We start from the raw sequence: 27,260 nt of genomic DNA on the forward strand, positions 1-27,260 counted from the left end.
ACATCCATAACTTCATAACTATACATCCAGAATTGCATAACTACACATCCATAACTTCATAACTATAAATCCAGAATTGTATAACTACACATCCATAACTTCATAACTATACATTCAGAATTGCATAACTACACATCCATAACTGCATAACTATACATTAAGAATCGCATGCATAACTACACATCCATAACTTCATAACTATACATTCAAAATTGCATAATTACACATCCATAACTTCATAATTATACATTCAGAATGTGAAATTATAACTTCATAACTATACATTCAGAATTGCATGCATAATTACACATCCATAACTTCATAACTATAAAGCCAGAATTGCATAATTACACATCCATAATTTCATAACTATAAATATAGAATGTGAAATTATAAAATTATGAACATATGTTTATGTAACTAACGGCAATCGAAAATGATTTTTTTTTTTAAAGTAAAATGATGCCGTTTTTGCATCCGTGTACACCCTGCATGGTGCACACAGATGCACAACATAATTTGCCCCGTTTAATATATTTGTCCTTTCTTTATATTTTTTCCCTTATAAGCTTTTTACGTACGTAGATACCAGCGAAACTTCTTCCGAGCGTCTTCTGTGAACGCGGCGACGGCATCGGCAATGGGAACTCCGTTCGCGGTCTGCTGCGATGAATGACTCCATGGGCGAACGATTTATGCGGTTGCTTCGAACTGCTAGTCTGCTACCACAAACGGACGAAATCAGCTGGATCCTATTTTCTTTGGTGCGTAGGATTTAGAAAATAAATATTATTTATTTTCTAGGTTTTATGTGGTTGAAGAAATTGATTCAATTTGAGGATGTTAGGGAAATTAGGATTATTTTTAGCTGATTAGGGTGCTGAAATTAGTATAAATAGGCCTGAATTATTCAATAGAGGACAGTCAGTACATTTTATTATGATGTGTTGTTAAGTTTATTTTCCAACTCAAGAATAATTGAAGTTTTGGTTCTTTTAGAATTGTGAGATCTACTTTGATTTTCTTTTATGCTACATTATTTATATGCCTTCTATTATCTTGACATTACTACTTTGATTAATTGTACAAAAAGGATCCGTTGTTCAATTTTCAATCCAGTAAATTGTCATTTCGAATTCTTAAATCCGTAATTGTTTAAGTGTTCTAAACCTTAGTCGTAAAATAACATAGTTGATTATTTCAATCTTATGTTATGGAGATGTATAGTCTAGTTTAAATGGACTGAGCTTGCGAGTCTGTTGGCTAGAATTGGTAGTCTTTCTAATTCTTAATGCTGATAGTTAATTAAATCCTAAGGGCTTGTTTAGGGTTGTTAATTATCTAGGGAAGTAATTGAAGTGCCTGTTTTGATTACCGATAAAGTAAGGAGAGATATGTTGTTAGATCGAGCTTGTCAATAGCAATAACCAATTTGGTGTAATTTGGTGTAGGATAAAATAATTTACACTTGGCTAAAGTGTCATCTAGCACCATGAACCATATTTGATTATTCATCCCGCACCATGAACTTTCATATCGTATATATCAAGCCGCAAATCAAGAAAAAAAAATCACCTAGAACTTTTAGCAGGTTATCATATCTTCCTGCTGACATGGCGCCTGATGTGGCATTTCTCGTTACCTTATGTTGTCCATGTAAGCATTTACATATTTAAAATTTAAAAAATAAAAATTATTATATTAAAAAAACCATAATTTTCTTCTTTTTATTTTCATAATTTATACTTTTTCAAATTTTCAATTCTAATATTTCAATTTTCTTTTTTTTTTTCGAGAATTTATATTTTTTGGCTAATTTTTTGTTTAGTATTTTTCTAGTTTTCCTAATTTATAGAAATGCTAACTTTTTTTGTTTAATTAGTATTTTCCAACATAAATATATCCATCAGCGCTTTAAATGTATATTGCTTACTCATCCATATAAAACCATTTAGATGGTCAACAACTAAACCAAGTGAAATTAAAAAAAAAAAATGAAATGAAGTTACTAATAATATAAAATATAACATATATATATATATATATATATATATATATATATATATATATATATATATATATATATATTGTTAATAAATGTTATATTATATAGTCTTTGTATTATGTAATTATGTGGTGTAGGATTAGTTTGACTGAAGCTCTCTATTAGTTAAGAGAGTTTCTAGTCAGTTACCTTTCATCTGCTGTAATCTCTTTCTGTTACATCTGATCAATCAATTTCAAACTCTCATTTATATATATATATATATATATATATATATATATATATATATATATATATATATATATAATGCGAAGAACAAAACAAAATAAACTCCCAATTCATAATCTACTAGCTAGTTAAAAAACAAAATCATACATATATAGTAGCTATAAACACCAGCTAGTTAACAAAAATAAATAAATAAATAAATAAAGAGAAAAAAAAAAGTGACTCCATCAATCTTCATTTGCCTTCATGGTCCCATTGAGCTTCACTCTGCGCAAGCTACAGAAAAGAAGAAAGCATTGTCAATTAATCATAAACGGCTAAGAGCCATCTACATGATTTATTTAAATCCGCATTATGTTCAATTAATTTACCTGACATTCTAACAAAGCTTTCCTTAGACAAGTCTGTCCCTCTTCCACTTCCTCTCCCTCATCCTCTCACTCTCCCTCTCACAGCAGTCAATGGTCTTCCTCTTCCTCCAACAGCATAAGAACCATCACTCTTCCTCTAACAGTAGAAGAACCAACAGATTCTGCTTGTTGGGTTGACAATGTAGGACAAAATCGTTTGTTATGTCCATTTCTCTTGCATAATTGACATGTCATAATTCTTCCTTAGACAACTTTCTAACTCTTCACTCATTTTTTGCTTGGTTTTTTCATTTTCTTCAAGCTTTTTTTTTTCTTTGGTCTACCAGTCATCTTCCTTGGAACAGGAGCAAGTATTTCATCGCCTTCAATCCTTGGTCAAAAGATTTCCCCATTCAATGGCTAGTAAAACTTAATTAGAAGAAAACATTATATTCCATTTTTGTATTAATTAATTAATGAACTAATGGTCTAATAGCTAATTTCATATATGAATGCAGAACTGTAAACACTTTTAATTTATGTATTCTTTTCCACTTTTATAACACTATGTCCTTATCTTTTCAAATCAAAGAAACTTAGTAGGACCTATTGTATCAAAAGCATACACATTTGTATTCACAGCAACCGTACATCAACATTATATTATTCACAGCTTTGCGCATAATATATGTGATGTGTATAAATTTTTCTCTTTTCTGTAGTATAAAAAAAAAAGAAGAAAATAATTACGCATCATATATATTATGCACAGCAATAGTACAATATATATAATTCACAGAAAAGAGAAAAATTTACACATTATATATGTGCAGCAACAGTACACACACAGACACGCACACACATATATATATGATGCGTAAATTTTTTTCTTTTCTTTGAATTTTATATATATATATATATATATATATATATATATATATATATATATATATATATATATATATAATATATATATATATATATATTTGTATATTACTCCATGAAATTGAAGGAAGTATTTATACTACAATTATATGCACTAGTACAAAATAGAGCAAAAAAATATGACTTTAGGTTACCCATTCTTTAAACAAGGGTAGTGTATTATTTTAAAAAAAGAGGGCAGTGTTTTAAACAAGGGACACGGAAACATCAAGGCTTTCCACGTCCCCCAGATCCGCTACCCTTGTACAAGGGTAGCAGAAAGCACTGTACAAGGGTAGCGGATGTTCATATCTGTACTAGTGATTGTTTATATAATTATATTTGCCATGCCTGATGTACAAGCGCAGATACGGACTATAAGCAATAAATCACATGCTATAAAATTAATGTTATAATATTTCCCTACCATACCTATATCATGGTTAAATCTCATCAATACTATTAAACGTACACATTACAATTCAAGTGAAATATGATTCATGGTGTATACTTGAGTTTGCACTATTTTGTTTTTTATCAACCCGAATTCATGATGCAGCATGGACCCTAGACCATGATATAATTTTTCAGTTGATTGATATTGGTTCTATAAGGCCACTTTAATTTTATTTTTTGACTTTTCGGTTTTTATAACTTTCCAACCAATCATAATTAGGGAGAATGAAAATCAAATTAAACTTATTTTTAGGATATGTATTATTTTTCATTAATTAGTGTAATGTTACATCTCCTAAATTCCCTTTCTATTAATATTCACCTCTTCGTGTGACAGTGTTGGATTTTAGATGATTCTCATGTGAGACTATCTCGTGGATGTTTATCCATGAAACGGGCTAGGTCTTGATGAAAATGCAATACTTATGATAGAAATTAAAAAAAAAATGTAATACTAATCTTGCATTAATTGACTGTTATTAATTTGAAAAAATGTCATAGTATGATGAGCCCTACCTGTCTGGCTGTCTCAGATCATAGACGAGGATCTGTGAGAAAAGGCATCCTAAGAATATAAAGAGTTTTAATATTAAAAGAGTAAGAAATTTAAAAAAAAAAAAAATAGAATGAGATAATAACATTGCAGTACTAAAAAAAAGTATATAATCCTCAAGAAAATAGTTTCTTAAAGGTTTCTCTAGGAGCAACATTAGTAGTGCTATATCCACCATCAATCACAACATTAATCCCACTTATGTATTTTGATTCATCACTGCCGAGAAACACCGCCGCCTCCGCCACGTCCTTAGCCTCCATCACCACCCCTTTCAAGTTGCCTAATTCACACGCCAACTCTTCCGCCTTTCCCTTATCCTCCATTCCAAGCCCACTCATAAGCAACGGCGTCGCCACCATGAACGGAGAAATGCAGTTCACTCTGATCCCATACTTCCCCATCTCCACCCCCAAGTTCCTCGCCATGCCCGCCACCGCATGCTTCGACGCCAAGTACGCGTACGGCAAGTCTCCGCTCGTGACCGTGGCGGCGCTGGCCGTGAATATGACGCTGCCCCTCTTGGCCGGGGTCATCACTCGGGCGGCGTGCTTGGCGCACGCGAACGCGCCGTAGACGTTGACGTCGAAGACGCGGCGGAAGTTGTCGTAGTCAGAGTCTTGGATGCGCGTGTCTTGCTTTCCCCCGACGCCGGCGTTGCTGAACATGATGTCGAGCTTGCCGTGCTTGGAGACGGCGGCGTTCACCGCGTTCTCGACGTCCTTTTCGAGCTTCACGTCGCAGTGGACGTAGCTCAAGGCGTCTGTGTCGCCTATTTCGTCGCAGATTGATTGGCCTAAATTGTCCTGGATGTCGGCGATGATCACTTTTGCGCCATGCTTAAGGAATAACCTCGCCGTGCATTCACCGATTCCGCTCGCACCACCAGTTATCACGGCTACTTTGCCTCCAAGCCTGCAAATTATATCGATCAAACATGGCAAATTATACAAATGGATCAGGGTAGGTCTGCCTAACATGTATTTATGCACATGTAAATATATTGAAGTTAACATGACATAGAAAAATAATTTCAAACACATAGTATATTAACTACACACATATAATACGTTATTAAAATATTATGTATTTGCATTTAACATATTATGCCGAATCCAGGAATTTTCTCCAGTGGGGCCAAACATTAAAATAAAAGAGATAGCTTGAAAAAAAAATGAAACACTTAGAAGTATAGCTATAAATATTGTTAGATATGAACGAAAAATAAAACACATCAAAACTTTATAAAAATATTCATAACAAAATATGAAACATAATTAACTTGATAAAATAATTTGAATAAAAATAACATTATAAATCACACATCTCATTATTAATATTAAAAAAAGTTTTATATAATAGACTCATTATTAATATTTTATACTATTAAGTATTAATAATATTGAAAAAAAAAAAAGATGTGTTGAAAGTTGAAACCACATTAATATTTTGCCAACTAATCTAGCACCTCTTTTGTTAACCATTTTCTATTTTACTACACTTATAATAAATTCTACACTACGTATACATATATACATACAAGGATTATATATGGGATGAGGGTGGGGATGGAGTGGGGTGAGTGGGGGTAGTTGCCTCCACTGCCCCCATACGGGATCCGCCTCTGATATTATGGATGTGCAGTTAGCATATTATTTGTCTGTAGTTAACATGTTATGTGTTGTAGTTAATATCTTATGTGCTTTCAATTTATAAGTATATAAACTAAAAGTATACTACAACATATCAACTACATATACATAATTTTTGAACAAAGATTAATATATATAATACAACATAAACCGTGATTCATTCATAGTATAACAATTGATCAAACATGGCCAGTGTTACTGTTTGGTAAATGGCAAATTTCAGGATATGTCCAGGTCACTGCTCTTGTCCTCAAAAATTGAGGGCCCATTAAAACTAATAATTACTATATATGGCCATCCAATTTTGGGGTCCCCATATCTTTTTAAAACAATATATATAGTCAGACAAAATAAAAACATGGTATTCCTATAAAAATTGAACAACAATTTCAGTCGTTCATAATACTTCATCAATTTTATAATTATTAAAAATTAAAAAATATAGTATTAGCAAGATCTTACATTTTAATTTATTAAGATGGATGGTGTAGTTTGTCTATACTTTTTACTTTTTATATATGTAGTTTGTCTGAACCCTCCTCTCTCTCTATATATATATATATATATATATATATATATATAAAAGGATGAGTTCGGGTGCGGGGATGTTCCCAACAGCTCAAATCAATGAAAATAAAAAATAAAAAAATACGTGTCTGGAAGAAAGAAGCATAAGCTAAAAATGTCGCACCTTAACCGATAGAAACACGCACTTTAAGTGTTAGAACAACGCATTTTAAGTGTTAAAATGGTGTACCTTAAGTATTAATATCGCGTACCTTCAGTTTATAACAATGGCGCACTTAAGTGATACAAAGACGCACCTTAAGTGTTAGAACAATGCACCTTAAGTGTTAAAATGACGCACTTAAGTTTTGTTCAAAAGTTTTGTTCTTGAGGGTCTGAGCTAGGGGTCTGGCAGACCCCTAAGTTCAAAAGTTTTGTTCTTGAGGTTCTGACTAGGAGTCTAACAACCCCTCAGTTCAAAAGTTTTGTTCTTGAGGGTCAGAGCTAGGGGTCTGGGATACTCGTGACTCAGACCCCTTAGTTCAAATGGGAGAAGGGTGGCGGGCAAGGAGTGCTCGTTACCCTCTTCCACCTTCTGTTCTGTTCCAGACTTGAAAAGAAGAAACATGACACTTAAGCACAAAATACACGCACCTTAAACACAAAATCATGCACTTTAAGAAAAAAAAATCACGCACCTTAAGTATCAACAAATACTCACATTAAGCACATAACCCTCGTCCCTTAAGCACGAAACTCACGCACCTTAAACAAAAAAAATCCACACACTTTAAAAGGAAAAACCACGCAACTTAACTTTGACCTAAATACAAAAATTATCAAATTGTCACAATATTTTTTTAAAAATTTTTTTGATAATCCTAAACATTGATTTAAGTCAGATCAAACCTAATTATATATATATATATATATATATATATATATATATATATATATATTATTTACATAATCTTTATGTAAAAAGTGAGGATGTATCTCATCCATCCATCAAGATTAAAAAGTAATGTATATATTTTCTTGAAGTCAACAAAAGCAGCCTGCCAATTTCGAACTTCAAATACTGTTTTTCATCGTTTCAATAATTACACGTGAAAGAAATTTCGTGATTTGACGATTGACTGCCTGGACAGTACGTGTGAAAGTATTAGGGCCGGTGGTTGTTGGAAATAAATATTGTGTGGAACATGATCCAAATAGTGGTAAATTATGCTGTGTAAGTGTGTAATCATGTGTACCATGTTCTATGTTCATAATTTGTCAGTTGTTGGTAGATAAATCAATTCAAACAACCAACACCATACTACATGTTTGTTATGACTGATGACCCTTTTTTTGATGTTTTATTTCAAATAATCAAATTTTATTAACACTGTAAAATTTTGAGTGATGAGAGTAATGTGCAACCAATACATAAGGATTACAAGGAGAGGTAAACTAGTTGTAATTTTTTTTAAAATAGTTTTTGGTTGTGATTTAAATACTATATTAGTTTTTGTACAATTAAATTAGTCAACTTAAATTTTTAAATAGATTTAATTTCAGAAATGGTCTTTGACTATTGGCATTTCAATATTTATTATCGACTTTCAATTTAAACATAATGTGTACGTGACTATTCATTTTGTTTCAGATTTGATCCACTGGCAAATAGTCATTTTACAGGTGTTAAATTTAAAGAGAAGAATATAAAAATTCGATAGCAAAATCGTCTTTCTAAATGTGCTTATTTAAAGGTGTTGAAACAAAGGACATAATCGCCTCAAATTTGTGACAGAAACTGTTGTAGTCTGGTCTAAATTGGATTATGCATCAACTTGTTCTTCACATTCTCACTAATGATAAACCTAATATATGAAGGTTATGAAACTATTTTGTTCTTTACAGTTCAAGTCAATTTTTATATTCTTACCTTTAAATTTAACACTTATTAATAGATATTTAATTGAAAGAAAAAATATGAAACAAAATCAATAGTTAAGAAACCATATATAGTCAAATTGAAAATCAAAGATAAAAATTGTTAAATACTAATAGTCAATGGATTAGACTATTTTTGAAATTAACTCTTTTTAATATTTGAGATTTTATACTTGAATCATCGTTGCAAATCCCCTGATTTTTATCCATTTGGTGAACAAACATCGGGGTATGTAGACAGAAATCATGTTTCCAACCACTTGATTTAAACTTTGAAGGGTTCATAAAACGAGTCACTAATTTAACCTTAATGCCTTGTAATATATAGAAAAATCGCTAGTCTACTTCATGGCAAACCTTAAATCTATACATAAGTCTAATTAATAAAATCCACATGACTTATGGTTCTATTACCAACAAGAAAAAAAAAAACGAAGATTTTGAGTGCTTATTGCTTAATAACGTCATTTTTAATGTCATTAAAACATATTTACTGACGGATGCTCAAAAATAGTCATGCCACAATAACGTCCGGATCAACAGAGATGTTTAAAAAAATGACTAAAAACAAAATTATACATATAAATCTTTGACAAAAAAATAAAATAAAAAAGACTTAACACTTAGAATTGAATAGACCAAATTGTCCTTATATTTAACGCTATTTAATCGATTCTGTTGACGGAAAGCCCAAAATGGTTATTCCATAATAATACTCGGACCAAATGTGGATGTTTTGAAGAAGACTTAATGTGGAGTGACAATTATAAATCAAGGGTAAAAAATGGAATTATATATATATATATATATATATATATATATATATATATATATATACACCAATAATCGTATATCACATCACATCAATGGAACTTAAATTCTAATAATTAAATATGTGATTACCTCTTGGCGAGTGGTGCAACCAAAGAAGAATGGGTAGCCATGAACTTCAAAACTCCTTTGTGGCTTACTCGGCTTTGTTGGTAATTGAAATGCTATATGTGCCCTCATTTATATTAATTGATGAGCAGAGAAGGTAAGTGTATTCCAACTTGTTAACATGACTTTTATCTCAAAGTAATGTATATATTTACTTGAAGTCAACAAAAGCAGCCTGTCAATTTTGAACTTCAAATACTGTTTTTCATCGTTTCAATTACACATGAAAGAAATTTCGTGATTTGACTATTGAGTGCCTGGACAGTGTGAAAGTATTAGGGTGCACACAGTTGTGTTGATCATAGTCTAAAAATGATGTGTTTTTTTTTTTTTTTTTTTTTTTTTTTTTTTTTTTTTTTGCGTAAATTCTTTTCACGTGATACACTGCAATATATATTTTAATATTACATAATGTATATCTAAAACATAATGTACATTATTTTAACTCATAAAGTACATTATCTTACATCACAAATTTCATTATTCTAACACTGTACCTAATGTACTTTATTCTAACATATAATATACATTATTTGAACTCATAAAATACATTATTATAACTCATAATGTACATTATTTTAACTTATAAAATTCAACGATCTCGTTTTGTACCGTAGTCCACACAGTTGTGTGGACCACAGTCCACATACATAATTTGTCAGTCGTTGGTAGTTCTATGTGGACCACGGTCCACATAATTTGTCAGTCGTTGGTAGTTAAACCAATTCAAACAATCAACATCCATACCACATATATGTTAGGAAAATGCTACATGTACTCTCATTTTGTACTCCCAACTTGTACTCTCGCACACAAAACTTTGATGTAGACACTTGTATTGGGATCCACATGAAAAAACTAACTTACCAGAATCTGCAACATCAGAGAGTAAAATTTAGCCAAGACAAGAGCTAATCCTAGCCACAGATTATATGTTTTGTGTATATGTACAAGGAAGAACAGAGCTATTTATACAAGACAAGAGTTAATCCTAGCCACAGATTTCAAACATCCAAACTTAGGGCTAAGAGTGATTATCTCAACTAATACCCTATTTGTAACACCCCCGATTTTTACGTACTAAACAAAGGTAATTAAAGCTTAGAGATAAAGATTAAACTAGCATTAAGTAGTAAAAAGGTCGCAGAAGCTAAACAGTCAATCGAGAATGCTATGCCACATCTAACTAAGAGGTTAGATGCACAGGCTAACTTCAAGTACTTAATCCCAAAAATCCAACATAAAGTTCACAAGTCTAGCGTTAAAGGCACATAGGCCACAAAGTCTAGGCTAAGAGCAAAAAGGGAAGCTACGCTAAACAACATCCTCTTCTAGCGCGCTCAAGACCGAACTACTCTGTACCTGTTAAACATAAGGGGTAGCACCCGTTAGCGAATAATGCTAAGTAACCCACTACTACGCGTTTAGTACTTATAATATAGATATAAGAAATCATTTTGAGACTTGGGATACATAGATATAATGTTAGCAACACTAGCTTTAAAACAAGGAGTAGAGACAACATATAACTCATCATAGAACTCTCTCAATCAACTGACCATCATACGATAAATCAAGAGATCAATACCATGATAAGGACAACATGATAATCAACAAGATACGATAATCAACATCAATCAATAGATAACATCAATACATGCTCATAAGCAAATGAAAGTCAAGGATCACAATCAATGACAAGTTCCAACCTTATGTCCGGTTCCAACCTTATAACACCGCTCCATCCTTATTTCAGTTCCAACCTGTACCTCCAAGTGCCACCCTATACTCCAATCCGACCTTGTCCCTCCGTGGAGACTTAGCTCCCCGCCAATCAATACCACCGATCTCATAGACATACGCAATGTCCTTAATAATATAGTACTTATCACGTGATAGTATACCACCAATCAATTGAGCAAAGCTCATTACCGCCAATCATTTCAATCTTTTAACATAGTCATCGACATATATTATTAAGGCTCAATAATAGCCTAATCAAGGAACAATCAATAGAGTACAACATTTGTGCAACCTTACAACAAGAGATTCAATCGAAAGACTTCAAGGAGAGGCATGAAAGGAACACTCAATACAATGACACAATTACGATAGACTTCAATCCAAAAATTACAATGATTGGTGAACACAAATTACCAATTTTCATAGAGAACGAATGAACAAGCACATACTAGTACCAACAACATCGTAACTAGCATGAAAATCAATAGGATAAATATAACGGTTCAAACGAACATCAAAGATTTCACATTGATCCAACGAATCACAAAGTTGGACCTTAATCATGATTCAAGACTCATAAATCCTATCATGGTTACTTAGGACATCGTTCTAGACATACAAAACATCAAAGGAGACACACAATTGCACAACGGTTCAACAAAACGGAGGCCAAAACATCACGTACCAGTGGGTGGAACGGTGGGAGTCAACCACCCGCCACGCCCCCCGCTAGTACCAGCGGGTGGAACCACGGGTGGCCAACCACCCGTGACTCTCCCCGCTGCCCACAACCTGTACTCAGCGGGTAGACCGGCGGGTGGCACACCACCCGCCTGTGTACCCGCTGGTATACCTGCACAAGAAGGGTTTTCCCTTCGGGGAAAATTGCAATGAAGTCCAAGTTCAAGTCCAAAACACCCAAAATCTCACATCAATCAACAAAGGAACTTGAACACATGAAATAGCTCTAAGAATAGCATTTATGAACCCTAATCACAAGCTCTAACATGCATAAACACAAGATTATGCACAAATTTACTCAAGAATCATCAAGAACATCAATAGATCTTCAAGAAATCATCAATAACAAGTATAAAATAGGTTTTGTAGAACATGAGTTACCTCTTAAGTCTAAGAACACTTTCACCAACTCCTATTCTTCCTCTTGGAGGTCTTCTTCTTCAAGATCTTCCCAAACACAACCAAAAACCCAAACAAGACAACAAAACATAGATAAAGATAAGAAAAGACTAAGTAAAAACACTAGCCAAGTTTAGGACTTACCCTTCCTAAGGTTTTGGTGGATGAAAGTTTGAATCTTGGTGGATTCCTTGCAAGATTGGGGGGAAGGGTTTTAGTCTAGCTTGGGGAAGAAGCTAAGGTTTAGAGAGAAGATAGAGAGAAATGGATTTCTTGCCTAATGTGGGAAATACAAGGGTGGTGGTGCTAGGGAAATATCTTGGATGCTAAGTAAAAGTTGGAAAAAGACTAGAATAGCCTCCCTTGTCTACAAAATGGTTAGGAAGACATCAAAGGCTAGGTACAAGGCATAAAGCATAATGTATTTTCCATTGACTAATTCAATTGACTAAGGAATTTAGTCAATTTAGGTTCTTCAACTATTTTAGCAAGGAAATTGGAAAGGGAATTGTAGGGAAACTCAGAATTAATTGGATGATTAATTCCGTTTAATGATAATTTTTTGGGGTGTCACACTGTTCCTCTAACACTCCCCCTCAAGTTGGAGTATCCAACTTGTTACATATGTATCACATGAACCATAGGACTCCACACCTAGACTCATAACTTCCAAGGCTAATGCCCAAGTCTTGAACCACTCGAACAATCTTCGAACCACGTTGTGCCAAATCAGTCCACAATACACCTTGTCGCACCAACAAAGCTTCTACGGAGCCAAAACCAAGTCAAACACCACAGCGCACCTGCCTCTCACACCCCACACCCTTACCCAGGCTGCCTAACACCACAACATACCTATCTCTTGCTCCACAAACCACTTGCGCTGCCACACCAAAGTGCACATGTCAGTCTCACCACGAACCACCTTCGCTGCCTCACACCACAGCGTTTCCTTGGTGCATGCACACAAACTGATTCACCCTATATCATTCTTCAGCCGTCGGGCTTCCCTGCGGCGTATGCTAGGTCTGCCCCACTCCTAGCACCTTGTGCTGCCCACCCCTGCAGCACCCATGTTTACTCATACTGAACAGGCTGCACTAACTCAACTCAGGCCCTAGCATTGCTCCCATACCAAATTAATTTAAAACAAGCGACAAACTATGATAAACCAAACACAAAGCTCAAGACTTATTAATATGTTAAACCAACCATACTTTGACTAAATGGGCTCACCAAAACGAGACGAATAAGACAATATTTTGCCAGAAAAGTCACCGGAAATGGCCTCAAGCGCCTCCATCACCATCCCAGGCCTCTTGAACTCACAGAGACGAGCCCGCTAGTACTCGCCCTAACCGGAGAGGACACCGGAATAGAACACATGTGCCTGCACGTGGTGTCGAACCCTCTGGACTGCGGTGGCGCGTGGAGGCGCCATTCGCCGCAAACCTCCTGCCGGTGAAGTCGCCTCCCTGCCCAATCAATGCCCACTAGGCTCTGATACCATGTTAAACAACGAACTCAACTTGTATTACTATATGTTATGTATATGTACAAGGAAGAGCAGAGCTATTTATACAAGACAAGAGCTAATCTTAGCCACAGATTTCAAACATCCAAACCTAGTGCTAAGAGTGATTCTCTCAACAAATACCCTATTCCTCTAACAAAAACCATATGTATAATTATTTTCATTTTATTTTTATAGCCTTTTCATTAGGTGAAAGGTTCACACAACTCTTTTTCTTTCTATCAGAGAATAAGTGTCTCCAATCCAGTACTGCTGCTAGATGAGATTGACAAAACAGGTTCTGAAGTTCGGGGTGATCCTGCTTCAGCACTACTGGAGGTCCTTGATCCTGAACAGAATAGGACCTTCAATGTCCAGTATCCTTTCATTTACGTCAGTTTTTTTTTTAATTTTTTTGAAAGGCCTTTCATTTACTTATTTGAATTACTTTTCATAATTATCCTGATAATTATGCAACACTAGTCTTCCATTTCTAGTGTTTTGAGTGTTCTTTTTAAATTTTGATGTGATTTTAAGTTGGCCTTTAGATATGGATTGAATTTTAAATTACTTTCATATTGCTTGTCATATTTCTCTTTTCGGTACATTCTGAGGAGGATGAATATTAAACTCCAATCCCAAATCCAAAAAAAAAAAATGTCAACTATTGGCAATGTGATTTTGAGTTCCGTTTATGTCAAAAGTTCAGTTAATGCATACATATATAGGAAAAAGATTGTTTAATTGGTGCCAATAATTTATCATATCATGCATCTTTCTCTTGATTCTTTAATTCAAAATATAGCTACCTAAATGCACCATTTGACCTTTCAAAGGTCACATTTATGGCAACTATTCACCCTGCACTCTTGGACAGAATGGAAATCATTGAATTGCCTGGGTATACACCTGAAGAAAAGCTGAAAATAGCCATGCTGTACTTAATTCCAAGAGTTGTTGATCAGAATGGCTTAAGTTCTGATTAGCTTCAAATTCCTGAGGTATTGCAGTCATTACTTGTTATCAATCATCATAGTATGATTAGTATCAGAATTGTAAAAAGGTTGCACACTGCTTCAACAAGTATCAAGCGGTCAAGTACTCAATTAGATAATCATCATTTTTTTCAAACTGTTGAATGACAAATTAAATGTACATGTTTTTTTTAACAAAGGGTGTGGTAAGACTCATTATCCAAAAATACACTAGGGAAGCCGGTGTTTAACTTTTTGTGTAGCCTGCAAGATATGGTGATAGAGAGACATCAGAGAGAGTTAATACTCCTCGAGTATTGGACTGATCTGGACAGCATTTGGAGGGGAGGTGTAATTTGTTGAGGCCACTTCCATGGTTGGATTAACTAGTTAATAATGAATCATGATCATGTTGCTTTTAATGCAAGGCTTATTAGGCTATGATATTTCATTGTTGTCTTAATTCTTTAGAACAGAATTGAAGTTACTGGAAGTGCTGAAAGAGGCCTTCTTTCACTCTTTTTTGACTCACAGATAAGGGGAATGATATTTATTCTGTTTGGGTGACACTAAAATTTTAGCCCCTGCTTTGGTATATATCATTTGAAAACTTTACATGTATGAATTTATTTGAAATATCATTGCTACTCTGATCTATAGGATAGGAAAAAATTTCAGTACTCCCTCCCTCTTAATTGCTTCATTTAGCTTGATTTCTACATTGTTGTCAATTTTTACTCATCTGATGTTCCATGATCTTTGAGCTTATTGTTTATTTCTTTGGTCACAGATACGTGCCAGAGCAACTAACTCAACTCAAGTTATCCATGGCCGAAGAACATGATCTGCTAGGGGGCAGAGATATTCATATCCATTTTCCGGCTGGTGTCATACCCAAAGATGGACCCTCAGCCGAGGTAACCTTGGTGACCTCATTGGTTTCTTTTTTCAACCAATGACTTAGTTGAAGTCCCAGCAAGCATATTTTCGAGTCTCGAGGTAAGATATCTCTGCCCCCCAGCAAGCATATTTTCGAGTCTCGAGGTAAGATACTGCCTATACAGAACAAAAATTTGTGTTTGTTGTATCCTTGTATAAACAAATTATACCGGCAAAGAGAGTGGAAGATGTGGTGGAACAAGCCTTGGAAGGTGGTTGCCCGTGGAGAATATATAGCTTCTAAATTGTGACAACCCATATTTCTTCTTCATCGCATGAATCAAACTGGTATAGTGTTGGAATGCTTCAAAGCTAGAAGAGAAACAGAATGTATGCCATTGAAGGAGCTGGAAAAAGCTCTTGATATTACACTGTGAAAGGGAGGAAAAAATCGTATGATGAACAACTAACACACATAGCTATATAGGCAGTTATAAATGCCAGGGAAAAGAAGAGAAAGACCATTAAGCCTCTGACTACTTATTAAGCTAAGAAAGGGGAAAAACATGCAACAGCAAAGCAGCAGCAAGATGAGCACAGCTTTGAGATGATTTATGCTACTAGGGAATCCTTTATTTCATCACCCCCCCCCCCCCCCCCCTTAAGCTGGAGCATGAAGGTCTTGAAGGCCCAACTTATCATGGAATTTGTCAAACAAAGGTTTAGCCAATGCTTTTGTGAAACCATCAGCAGTCTGATTTTATGAAGAAACAGCAAGAAGCTTGATGACTCCTTCATTGATCTTTTGCCTAACCACATGACAATCAATCTCAATATGTTTAGTGCGTTCATGAAAAACAAAATTCTCACCAATAGCAATGGCAGAATTGTTATCACAATACAAAGTCACTGGAGTGGTGAATTCTGCCTTCAAGTCTGCTAACAGGAACAACAACCATTGTATTTCACAAGTTGTTGAGGCCAAAGCCCTATACTCTGCCTCAGAAGATGATCTAGAGACTGTTGCTTGCTTCTTGGTTTTCCATGAAATCAATGAATTCCCAAGATAGATGCGATATCCAGTCACAGATTTCCTGCTATCCACACAAGTTGCCCAGTCTGAATTTGAAAAGCCCTGCAGCTTCATAGATGTATTAGAAGAGTATAATAGTCCTTTTCCAGGTGCCCCTTTTAAGTACCTTAACACCCTATGAGCTGCCATCAAATGAACATCCCTAAGCTTCTCCACAAACTGACTCAACTGCTGCACAGCATATGATATATCAAGTCTAGTATTGGTTAAGTAAAAGAGTTTTCCAATTAACCTTCTAAAGATCTCAGGTTGTTCAAGGGGAACCCCATCACAGTTGTTTAATTTTTGACCCGTGACAGCAGGAGTCTTGGCTGGCTTGGCTTCCAAAAAGCCATATTCTTTTAAGATCTCCATAGCATACTTCCTCTGGCAAATGTTGATTCCAGCATCAGTTCTAAAGGCCTCAATGCCTAAGAAATAGTTCAAATGACCCAAGTCTTTGATTTTAAACTCTCTATCCAATAACTGCTTTAATTCATCAATTTGAGCAGAATCAGTTCCTGCCAACAGGATATCATCCACATACACCAACAAGGCAATGAAAGAGGTTCCTGTCTGTCTAGTAAACAAAGAAGGATCTGCAGATGATTGCTGAAAGCCATGCACCTGTAAAGCTCTAGTCAACTTGGCATTCCATTGCCTACTTGCCTGTTTAAGGCCATACAATGATCTCATGAGTCTACAAACCTGATTTGACTTACCATTCTGAAAACCAGGAGGCAATACCATATAGACTTCCTCCTCCAAGTCTCCATGCAGAAAGGCATTATTGATGTCAAGTTGCTGAATGTTCCAAGCCTTGATAGCAGCCACAGCTAAAAAGGTTTTGATTGTGGTCATTCTAGCCACAGGAGAAAAGGTCTCAATGTAGTCAACACCTAGCTTTTGAGTGTAGCCTTTTGCAACCAACCTGGCCTTATACCTTTCTATGGAGCCATCTGCTCTATGCTTCACTTTATACACCCATCTACAACCAATGGGAGATTTGCCAATTGGTAAGTCTGTTCAGATCCAAGTTTTATTCTAATTCAAGGTTTCTATTTCAGCTTCCATGGCCTGTCTCCATTCCAAATGCAGCGCAGCTTCTTGATAGGACTGTGGCTCTTCAGAAGAGGAAATAGAAGCTGCACAGATTCTATGAGTAAGAGGTAGATTTTGATAAGAAATGAACTTCCCTATAGAATGAGGGGATGTTCTGGCATTGGTGTTGTTGGATGTGACAGTCTGACAGACATAATCTTGTAGCTTTGAAGGAAGATTCCTTGCTCTCATAGACCTCCTAGGTTGCTGCTGATCAACCTGGTCATCAGTGTTTCTGAGATCACTCACAGAATGTGACTGTGTGTCATGAACATGATCATGATCAGTGGAGTAATTCCTGGATTGTGAAAGCTCAACACGGATGTCTGGTGTTTGTTGTTGCTCAGGCTGGATTTCTGTGGAATGGTCATTCAAAAAAGTATCTCTGATCACTTCACTGTCATTATGTCTGCCAATTTGATCTAACATAGTAGAATCTGCTTCAATATATGTTGGAATCAAGGGAAGAGGAGGACCAAGGCTACCTGATGCAGCAATGTCAAAAACAGTCCCTGAGTGTTGTCCCTTGGAGGGAAAGATATGCTCATGAAAAGTCACATTCCTAGAAACAAAAACAATTTTGTCAATGATATCAAACACCATATATCCTTTCACATTAGCAGGAAATCCCAAAAAAAATGCATTTCTTGGCTCTTGTTTGCATCTTGTTCCTCCCTTGTGAAATAGTAGCTGCAAAGCATAGGCATCCAAAGGATCTTAAATGATTGTAGTCAACATCTTTTCCATACAATATCTGGAAGGGAGTCTGACCATCTAAAACTTCAGTGGGCAACCTGTTTATGAGATAAGAAGCAAGCACGCAAAACACAATGACCCAAAAAATTGTCAACAAGACCAGATTGAAATTTCAGGGCCCTAGCTACATTCAGAACATGTTGGTGCTTCCTTTCTACCACTCCATTATGCTGAGGGGTATGTACACATGATCTTTGATGGACAATCCCATTTTCATTGAAGAATGCTCCCATCAGAAACTCATTCCCATTATCAGTTCTGACAGTTTTAATCTTGACATTAAAATGAGTGAGAACATAATTATAGAAGTTATGAAATATTGATCTGACTTATGACTTATGCTTCATTAAGTGCAGCCAAGTATATCTACTATGATCATCAACAATGGTTAGAAAATAATGTTCTCCATTAAGAGAAACCACAGAGAAGGGACCCCAAATATCCATGTGTATCAAGTCAAAACACTTCTCAGATTTGTTATTGCTAAGTAGAAAAGGAAACTTCTTATGTTTGGCAAAATGACATGTATCACAAGTAGATCCGAAAGTAGTACAAGGGGGGATTTTCACTCCTTTCAACATTTGTATTTTATTCATTGGGTAGTGACCCAGCCTATTGTGCCATATCTCAGCAGATAAGCTATTACAAGCCATTTCAGTGATGTTACTTGCAGATTGAACAAGAAGAGCTTCCTGCCTGACTGGAGGATTGGAGATCAGGTATAATCCTCCGTTCTCTTTAGCAAAACCATCCACCATCCCAAGATGGCCCTGGATATTACAGTAGTCAGCCCCAATAATAATCTCATAGCCTAATTCTCTTACCAGTTTGCTAGCAGAAACAATATTGAATGAGAAGGATGGAATAAACAGCACATTTTTCAGCAGTATATCCATATGAAGCCTAATGTCCCCCATATGTGTAACATTAACTGTTTCCCCTTTAAGTAGCTTCACTAACACCCCATGAACACCATAATAAGATTCAAAATAGTCCAAGGAACAAGTAATATGGTCTGTTGCACCAGAATCTAAGATCCAAACATCAGGAGAATTTAAGACTGTATTAATATGGGGGTTAAGAATAAACTTGCCTTCAGTGTGCCTTTCTGCAGTCTTTCTGCAATCTGAATTGGTTCCAGTGTTATACAGGGTCACAGCTGCATTGTTGGATGAATAACTCCCTTGACCTTGATTTTGCAACAAGGTTACAAGACTTTGAAACTGTTCAGCAGTGAGGCCTACATCTCCAACTTGATTCACAGAGGCAGTTGAGATCTGCTGAGAATCTTGGGCCTGTTTATCCTTGGATTTGTAACCTGGAATCCATCCTGGGGGAAATCCATGCTTTTTGTAACACTTTTCAATTGTGTGTCCTAGCTTCCCACAGAACGTACACTTAGGAACATTTTTTCCAGAATTATTGTTGAACTTCCTTTTGTTGAAGGAAGTTGCAGCAGCCACAACAGTTTGATCATCTGAGTTCTGCACAGTTGTGTTTTGTACAGCATTGGATTGAATCAAATCAGGGTTCTTCATAATGCCAGAGTTTCTAAGCTTTCTCTCCATCTTCAGTGCCATGTTGAGAACCTTCTCCATGACAGGGATAGGATCCATGACCAAAACTCCGGACTTAATGTTTTCATACTCTTCATTCAGTCCTTCTAGGAAACGAATAATCTGATCTTCCTGTTTTTCCTTCTGAATTTTACTGATGAGAGCACAAGAGCATCTCGGTACGCACTCACACTTAGGGATTGGCCTCATAGCATTCACTTGCACCCATAGAGCATTAGATTTCGTGAAATACTCATTAATTGAAAGATTACCTTGAGTGCACCTGTAAATCTCATTCTGCAACTTTGCAATTCTGTGAGCATCGACCTGAGAATATCTTCTCTTAAGAACACTCCAGATCTTAGCTGCAACTTCGAAATACAACACTCCTTCTGCAATCGTAGGACTGAGTGATTTAAAAAGCCAGGAACATACAATATTATTGCATCTTCTCCAGATCGGAAACCTAGGATCAGATTCTCCAGGGCTCACTATGCTTCCATCAACAAATCCATACTTATTTTTAACTTCGAGTGCAATTCTCATTGACCTGCTCCAAGTCGCATAGTTAACTTCTGATAGAGGAGGGGAGACGAGCACAAGATTAGGATTCTCCGTTACATGCAAGTACATAGGATCGTGGAACTCTTCCACACGCTGAACAGGGCTAGGGTTCATCGGAATTTGATCTGACGACATAGCTTGTTCGCCACCATTCTCATCACCGATTTCAGTTTCCGCCGTGACTACTGCGGCGTAAATCCGATGGTGCTCTGATACCATGTTGGAAAGCTTCAAAGCTAGAAGAGAAACAGAATGTATGCCATTGAAGGAGCTGGAAAAAGCTCTTGATATTACACTGTGAAAGAGAGGAAAAAATCGTATGATGAACAACTAACACAAATAGCTATATAGGCAGTTATAACTGCCAGGGAAAAGAAGAAAAAGACCATTAAGGCCCTGACTACTTATTAAGCTAAGAAAGGGGAAAAACATGCAGCAGCAAGATGAGCACAGCTTTGAGATGATTTATGCTGCTAGGGAATCCTTTATTTCATCATATAGAGTTTAGCACATACAATGCTCTTATTTTCCGAGTTTTTAACATTCAACGTGTAAATCTTTGATTTATGGTAGAGATCTGCAACCGTTATTCAAAGGTGCGTTCTCATTGATGAGGATGCTCTGGTTACTTATGGTTTAGGCTGAAGTTGTATAGTACGTTCTATGTACATCAGCAGTTCACTGCAAGTTGAAGCCATGGTTTGTGTAATCTTAGTTTAGGGTTTATGATCTAAAATAAACATTACAATCATAATGCTAAAAAATTTTATCGAATAACTTATCACGTATTATAATTTATATCTAATTATTTGAAATTTATTATGTACTATACACATTATTAAATAACTAGTATTTCACCCGTACGATGTACGGATCAAAAGTTAAATAACATTATTTATAGTTGATAAAGTTTAAAAAATAAGTTGCAACTTATAGTGTATCAATTTGAGTATACAAATATGAGTAAAGATTCTAAAAAAAAAAAAAAATCAAAGACCAAATTGATAATTTTGTTATAGTCAATGGATCATTTCAGTAATTAACTCCCAAAATTTTAAGTTCTTGTGGACTACAACTCTAGACACAACTACATATATAGTTGACCATGATTAAACATTTGTTGATAGCTATTGCATATGAGAGCTCACAGGAAAATGTTTCTTTGAAACTTAAATAGTAGTTTTGGATCTAATGTCGTTAAGGACATTATAGGAATTAAGACCTTTGTGGAAATGTGAGTGATGGAATTAATTAATCCGGGGTCCGGATCAATTAACTCGAATAAATGAATAAATGTGACATGTCTAGGATTAAACGATAATAGGGGTTGGAATTATGATACGAATATAGTCACGGAGACTAGTATTGCATTAATTGTGTATAAAACGTTATTACAAAGCTAATGAGAATGTAATAACGAGACAAGTGTGTGATTAGGATATGAGATGTCTAAATAAGACACAAGTGAAGGTTTTTATACCCAATGTCGCCTCAACAACCCCGGAGGACGCGATGGAGCCACCCAGACCGCAACCGCCGCCGCAAGACCCGGTCAACACGAGGACCACGTCCCTTGGCCGAGCCTGGAGCTCGGCCAAGTGAAGAGCACGAGGTGGCCGACCTCTAGTCAGTCGATACTGGGCCGACCTTGGGCCAACTCGGGGTAGTAGCCGAGGTCCCTTGGGAGGCAGACCCCTCCTTGGTCTGCCCGGACACGTGCGTAGTCAAGTCAAGTCTCGGGTCTGATTTTCTCCATATTACGTCGCCCCGGATCCGCTGCGTAATTATTCAATCATCAATCCCCCACTCTCATTGCTGCGAAAATTTGTCAGCACAACAGAGTACTATAGCAGACCAATAATTACAAACCAAAAATTCACGCCCGAAATCGCAAGCCTGGCTCGGATAGAATTTTTTCCGCAATAGGAGTCTGATGTCATCCAAAATCCGAAATTAGCTCCTTCTCGTCACTTTTAGGAGTCTCCTACTACAACTCTTCCACTTACTCCATAAATAACCTTGAAAATCCCCCACAATCATCTTGCACTCTAAAGTCGCATCACATCCTTTCTCCATAAAGACTTTCTTTTCGCAAGGGGAATTTGAATTTTGAACTCCCAAATGGCCCCTAGGTTTCCCCCTTTCTTCTCTCCTCCTCCTCCTATATAAACAAGCATTCACCTCCCATACCTACACTCATTCTCAGCTGAAACCACACGCACACCACCAAAAAATAAATTCTTGCTCTCCTCGTAGGATTACCGGCGACACAGTAGCGCCATTGCCGACCACTACCGCCGACCACTGTGCTGCCGCCGACCACGCTACCGAGCCCCACAGCCAAATCCGCCCAGCCGAGCCGCCGTCGAACCTGCGCAGCCGAGTCCTCAGTCGCCGTCGCCTGCTCCGCCCAGCCAAGCTGCCGTCGCCTGCTGAGTCCTAGCGCCGGCGAGTTGACCAGCCGCCGAGTCCAGTCCCGCCAAGTCAGTCCGGCCTCCTTCTCTCTTCCATCCTCGCCAACTCCCCTTTTATCTAGTCGGGTGAGTAGTTCTACACCCTTCTTTTAGAGTTTCTTATGAACTTCGTACATTCTGGACTTGCTGTATGCATTTGGTACCTTTCATTTGCAACGAACAATAATTGATTTTTGCCGAACCCTTTGATTATGATAATATATGGCACTCCATTGACTATTCGGACCTCACGTCAAGTGATGACTGGTCCATAGACTTAGACCAGTTTCCCTTTCCTCCTCCTTATATTGATAACCCCTTTGTAGCTCTTTGTGACCCATTTATAGTCCCATTGGCAATGCATCCTCCCTTCACAATAGTTTCGTCGTCTCTTTCGGAACCTTGGTCCACGAGCCGCTACACCGCCCTCGATGTCACCATCCTGAACGGTATCGGGGCCGATCTAGATGACTATGAGATTGCCCACGCGCGGTCTTTGGTGGGATCGACCGCCGAGGTTCGTGCACCCCCTTCGAAGTGAGCGTATTAGAACCTCTCAGACCTAACTTCATTGGTGTTCACCTTACATCCCTCGAGATGGGTCTCGCTTTTCCCCTCCATGATTTCACGGTGGAAGTCTTGGACTTTCACCACATTGATCCAGGTCAGCTAGTTCCAAATTCCCATAGGATATTGACAGCTTTTATTATTAGGTGTCATCAAGTAAATATACCTCCCACTCTTGCTCTTTTCCACTTCCACTTCGTAGTGGGCAACTCGTCATCTTCCCAAAGTTAGGGCTTCACGGCATTTTTGGCTCGGTCTGGCCTGAAGATGTTGGAGAAGATAAAAGACTTTCACAAGCAGTGGAAACCCAAGTTCGTATTTGTGTCCACCGGTTCTTCCCTACATTTTAAAGTACCTTGGGAAGGGTACTTTCGTAAGCACACGTGCCCTAAAGGCATGGATGAGCTTACTCGCCACCTACAGTTGTTTACGGGTGTAGAAGGGGGCGTCTTGTTTCGAACCTTTTGGTCACCGAGGCCTCGGTCGGCTTCTATAGGGGACCCCTTCCCACTCCTCCTCCCCCTCCCCCTCGGGCTATCGCGATGGAGATTTCTTCGGTGGAGAATAGATTTGAGGACGACCTTGTCGAGCTGCGCGGGACATCCTTGCCGTCCTCTACTACTGGCTTCGAGTACCTGGGTTCGTGTACTATCCATCCTTCTTTCTTAGTTGCAGACCTTCTTTGGGTGCTTACATACGGTTTGCTACACGTATGGCCGATTAGCCTCATGAGTCATTTAAAAATGTTGTCCAGCGTTTGAGGAGCCTCGGCACTGCCAAGCGCCCGAGGACGAGCGAGACTAGCCGCGCCCCTCCGGGTGCCTGAGTCTAGCGCAGCCGCGAGACGAGGCTGAGCCCGGCCTCTACTGCCACGGGCCCATCAGTGACTCGGCCGGCCGACCCTGTGAAATCATACCTGTATTGTCTATAATTGCTTCACAATTTTGTTCTACAACATCTATGATAGACAGACTGTTAAGAGCTCTTTCATTTATTACTACCATTCTGTTTCCTTGCAGTACCAAAATATCTTTGCGCCTTTGATCAAGCTTGAAGCAGACTATGATAAGGTATTTTGTTCCTTTTCTTGCTATGATGGGTGGAGATTGGAGAAGTTTTCATTTTTTCTTTTGTTACTCTTTCCCTTTTTCTTGGTCCTCTGGTTTTTTTATTTAATTTTTTTAATCTTGTTTTATTTCCTGGACGCATCAAATGTGTGCCTAAATTCAATGATTATTTCTATGTAGTGGAAAATCCGTTCCTTTAAAAATGTATAAATCTGCTTTCATTGTTCTTCAATGTTTGTTCACTTGCGCCCATTGAATACTAAATTAAAGTTATACAACTTATTGATTGTTATATATATATATATATATATATATATATATATATATATATATATTGTAGATTGATGTTGCGGTATTGAGTGGGGTGGAAAGTGTAAACGGAGATATGGAATCCCCGAGTGTGAAACTCAAGGATGGCAAGTCGGAGTAAATAGAGTGCAAGATAATCACGTGTCACTGTCCATTACAAGAGAAAACAGGTGCAAGGAGTGTATATTGTAAGTCTGGGAATGTAGGTGAGAGCATGTGTGCAAGAGAGTGTAAGGGAAAAACATAACAAAGGAAATAAGAAAATAAAATAAAAGAAACTATAAAGTAGAAAACGGAGTGGATTGGAATTCCCATTTCTTTGTGTGCGTGAGGTGAGTCTGGGCTAGTGTTGAACTAGTCAAGTGAGGTGACTTCCTATGCCATTCACCGCTCGGTTACTAGGTCTTTCATAGGTGTGGAACCACCGTTCCTTAACCACGTTCCTTATGAGCATTTCAACAAACACTTTGTCTACACCTCATTCCCATCTCCGTCCTCTCGGATCTTAGAGACGGGAAATGCGAAGAAGACAAGTCTAGGATTAAGCCACAATCTCTTGTCGACCTAATCCTACTCAAACCTCAAGCATATGTTGTACATACACACCAGTCCATACAAAGTCTCTTCACAACAAGACATCAACACATAGCCAAACAAATGAATCAATACATATTACACACAAATAAATGAGATTCAATCCACTACTAGAATTTTAGCCAATCATTATCAAGATCATCAATCTAAGCATTTGCAAAGAGGAATCAATAAATAAAGCAATGGAAGTTAGATATCCAGATATACCCAATTGCAAGCTAGATTATCCACAATTGGAAAAGAAAGATGAAGATCCGATTACAAGAATCCTTGAATCTCCTTTTCTCCGTGCTAGATTGAAAGTGTTCTTGGCTAAAAACCTAGAGAGACAGGAGAGATTTCTAATATAAACTAACCCTAAAATTCTAGAGAGAGGAATATTACAAAGTGAATGATGAATAGTTCCTTTTCAGATCTGATTTCTAGCCTAAAATACACGCCATCACCCCTTTAATTCCCATTGGGCGTGACAGTGGGCGTGACTGGGAATTCTGACGCGTTCATCTCTGATTTTAACTGTCGAGATGTCCGTATTAACCTTCGTCGTCTTCACAAAAGTTGTATATCTTTTCGATGCTGATCCATGGCCACCTGAATCACCTCGATCGGACACTCCTAACTCCAGATATGAATTTTCTTCCAAACTATCACTGAAATGAGCTAAAACTGGTAGTATTTTGCTATTTACATCAAATGTAATCAAAGTTAGTCCTTGTGCCTAACTTTAATGAAGCCATTTTAAGAACATAATAGGCCTAAAGGATTCTAATTAAGCAAAATATGACTTTCAAATAACCCATAAAAGTAACACATTTTAGCACTTATCATAGATGATGAAAGAGTCGCAAAGTAAAGACAATGTCACTGTTCACTAGGACATTGGTCTCAACAAGAAACGTGTTGCATATTTTGTTTTCCCAAAGGTACTTTTTTTTTAGCCCTTGTCTGTTTTGCAGGAAGATAATGAGGTGCGACTGGTACCTGGTGATGAGTTGAGGTTGCGTTATTCAGGAGATGCAGCTTATCCAGCTTGGCAATTTGTAGGCCATGTGGTATGGTTTTTTCCTTCATTTCTAATGTTCTCTTTTGAAAAAAAAAAAAAAAAAAAAAAGAGAAGGAAAAAGAAATGAATTCTGAGGTTACTTTACTGTTGAAACTAGAAAAATGGGAGATGCCTGAGAATATTTGATTTCAATTTCTTTTGCACTTTCTGCAAGGGCTAATGAATGCTTCTTTTTTTTTTTTTTTTAGAAGGCTTAGGAATGTTTTTATGTACTTGAACTTCGTGCTAGTAAAGTATGTTGCATTATAATCTATTGCTTTGGTTTTAATTGGTATTTTTCTTCTAGTATGCATTTTTAACTATTTTTGGTTTGCTCTATTCCCATTTTTGCAGGGTGCACCAGCTGATGTTTGTCAT

At 36.9% G+C, this 27,260-nt stretch overlaps 1 protein-coding gene and 2 long non-coding RNA genes across 3 annotated transcripts; 1 reads left to right on the top strand and 2 right to left on the bottom strand.

Annotated features, from left to right (window-relative positions):
- Window positions 1-1,462: 1,462 nt before the first annotated feature.
- On the bottom strand, window positions 1,463-23,566 carry LOC109189515. The gene is made up of 3 exons (XR_002055574.1): window positions 23,556-23,566; window positions 14,245-14,249; window positions 1,463-1,620 (listed from the first exon to the last, which is right to left on the bottom strand). It is a non-coding gene; the product is annotated as an uncharacterized LOC109189515 (long non-coding RNA).
- On the bottom strand, window positions 4,620-9,628 carry LOC109189512 (secoisolariciresinol dehydrogenase-like). The gene is made up of 2 exons (XM_019340126.1): window positions 9,517-9,628; window positions 4,620-5,431 (listed from the first exon to the last, which is right to left on the bottom strand). Exons 1-2 carry the CDS (start codon window positions 9,555-9,557, stop codon window positions 4,633-4,635), a joined length of 840 nt encoding a protein of 279 aa, XP_019195671.1. The 5' UTR covers window positions 9,558-9,628; the 3' UTR covers window positions 4,620-4,632.
- On the top strand, window positions 23,368-26,951 carry LOC109189514. Its single transcript, XR_002055573.1, has 4 exons — window positions 23,368-23,390; window positions 24,890-24,940; window positions 26,671-26,763; window positions 26,797-26,951. It is a non-coding gene; the product is annotated as an uncharacterized LOC109189514 (long non-coding RNA).
- The last annotated feature ends 309 nt before the right edge of the window (window positions 26,952-27,260 follow it).

The sequence above is a fragment of the Ipomoea nil genome, unplaced genomic scaffold, assembly GCF_001879475.1.
Source record: "Ipomoea nil cultivar Tokyo-kokei standard unplaced genomic scaffold, Asagao_1.1 scaffold1558, whole genome shotgun sequence".
Taxonomy (NCBI): Eukaryota; Viridiplantae; Streptophyta; class Magnoliopsida; order Solanales; family Convolvulaceae; genus Ipomoea; species Ipomoea nil.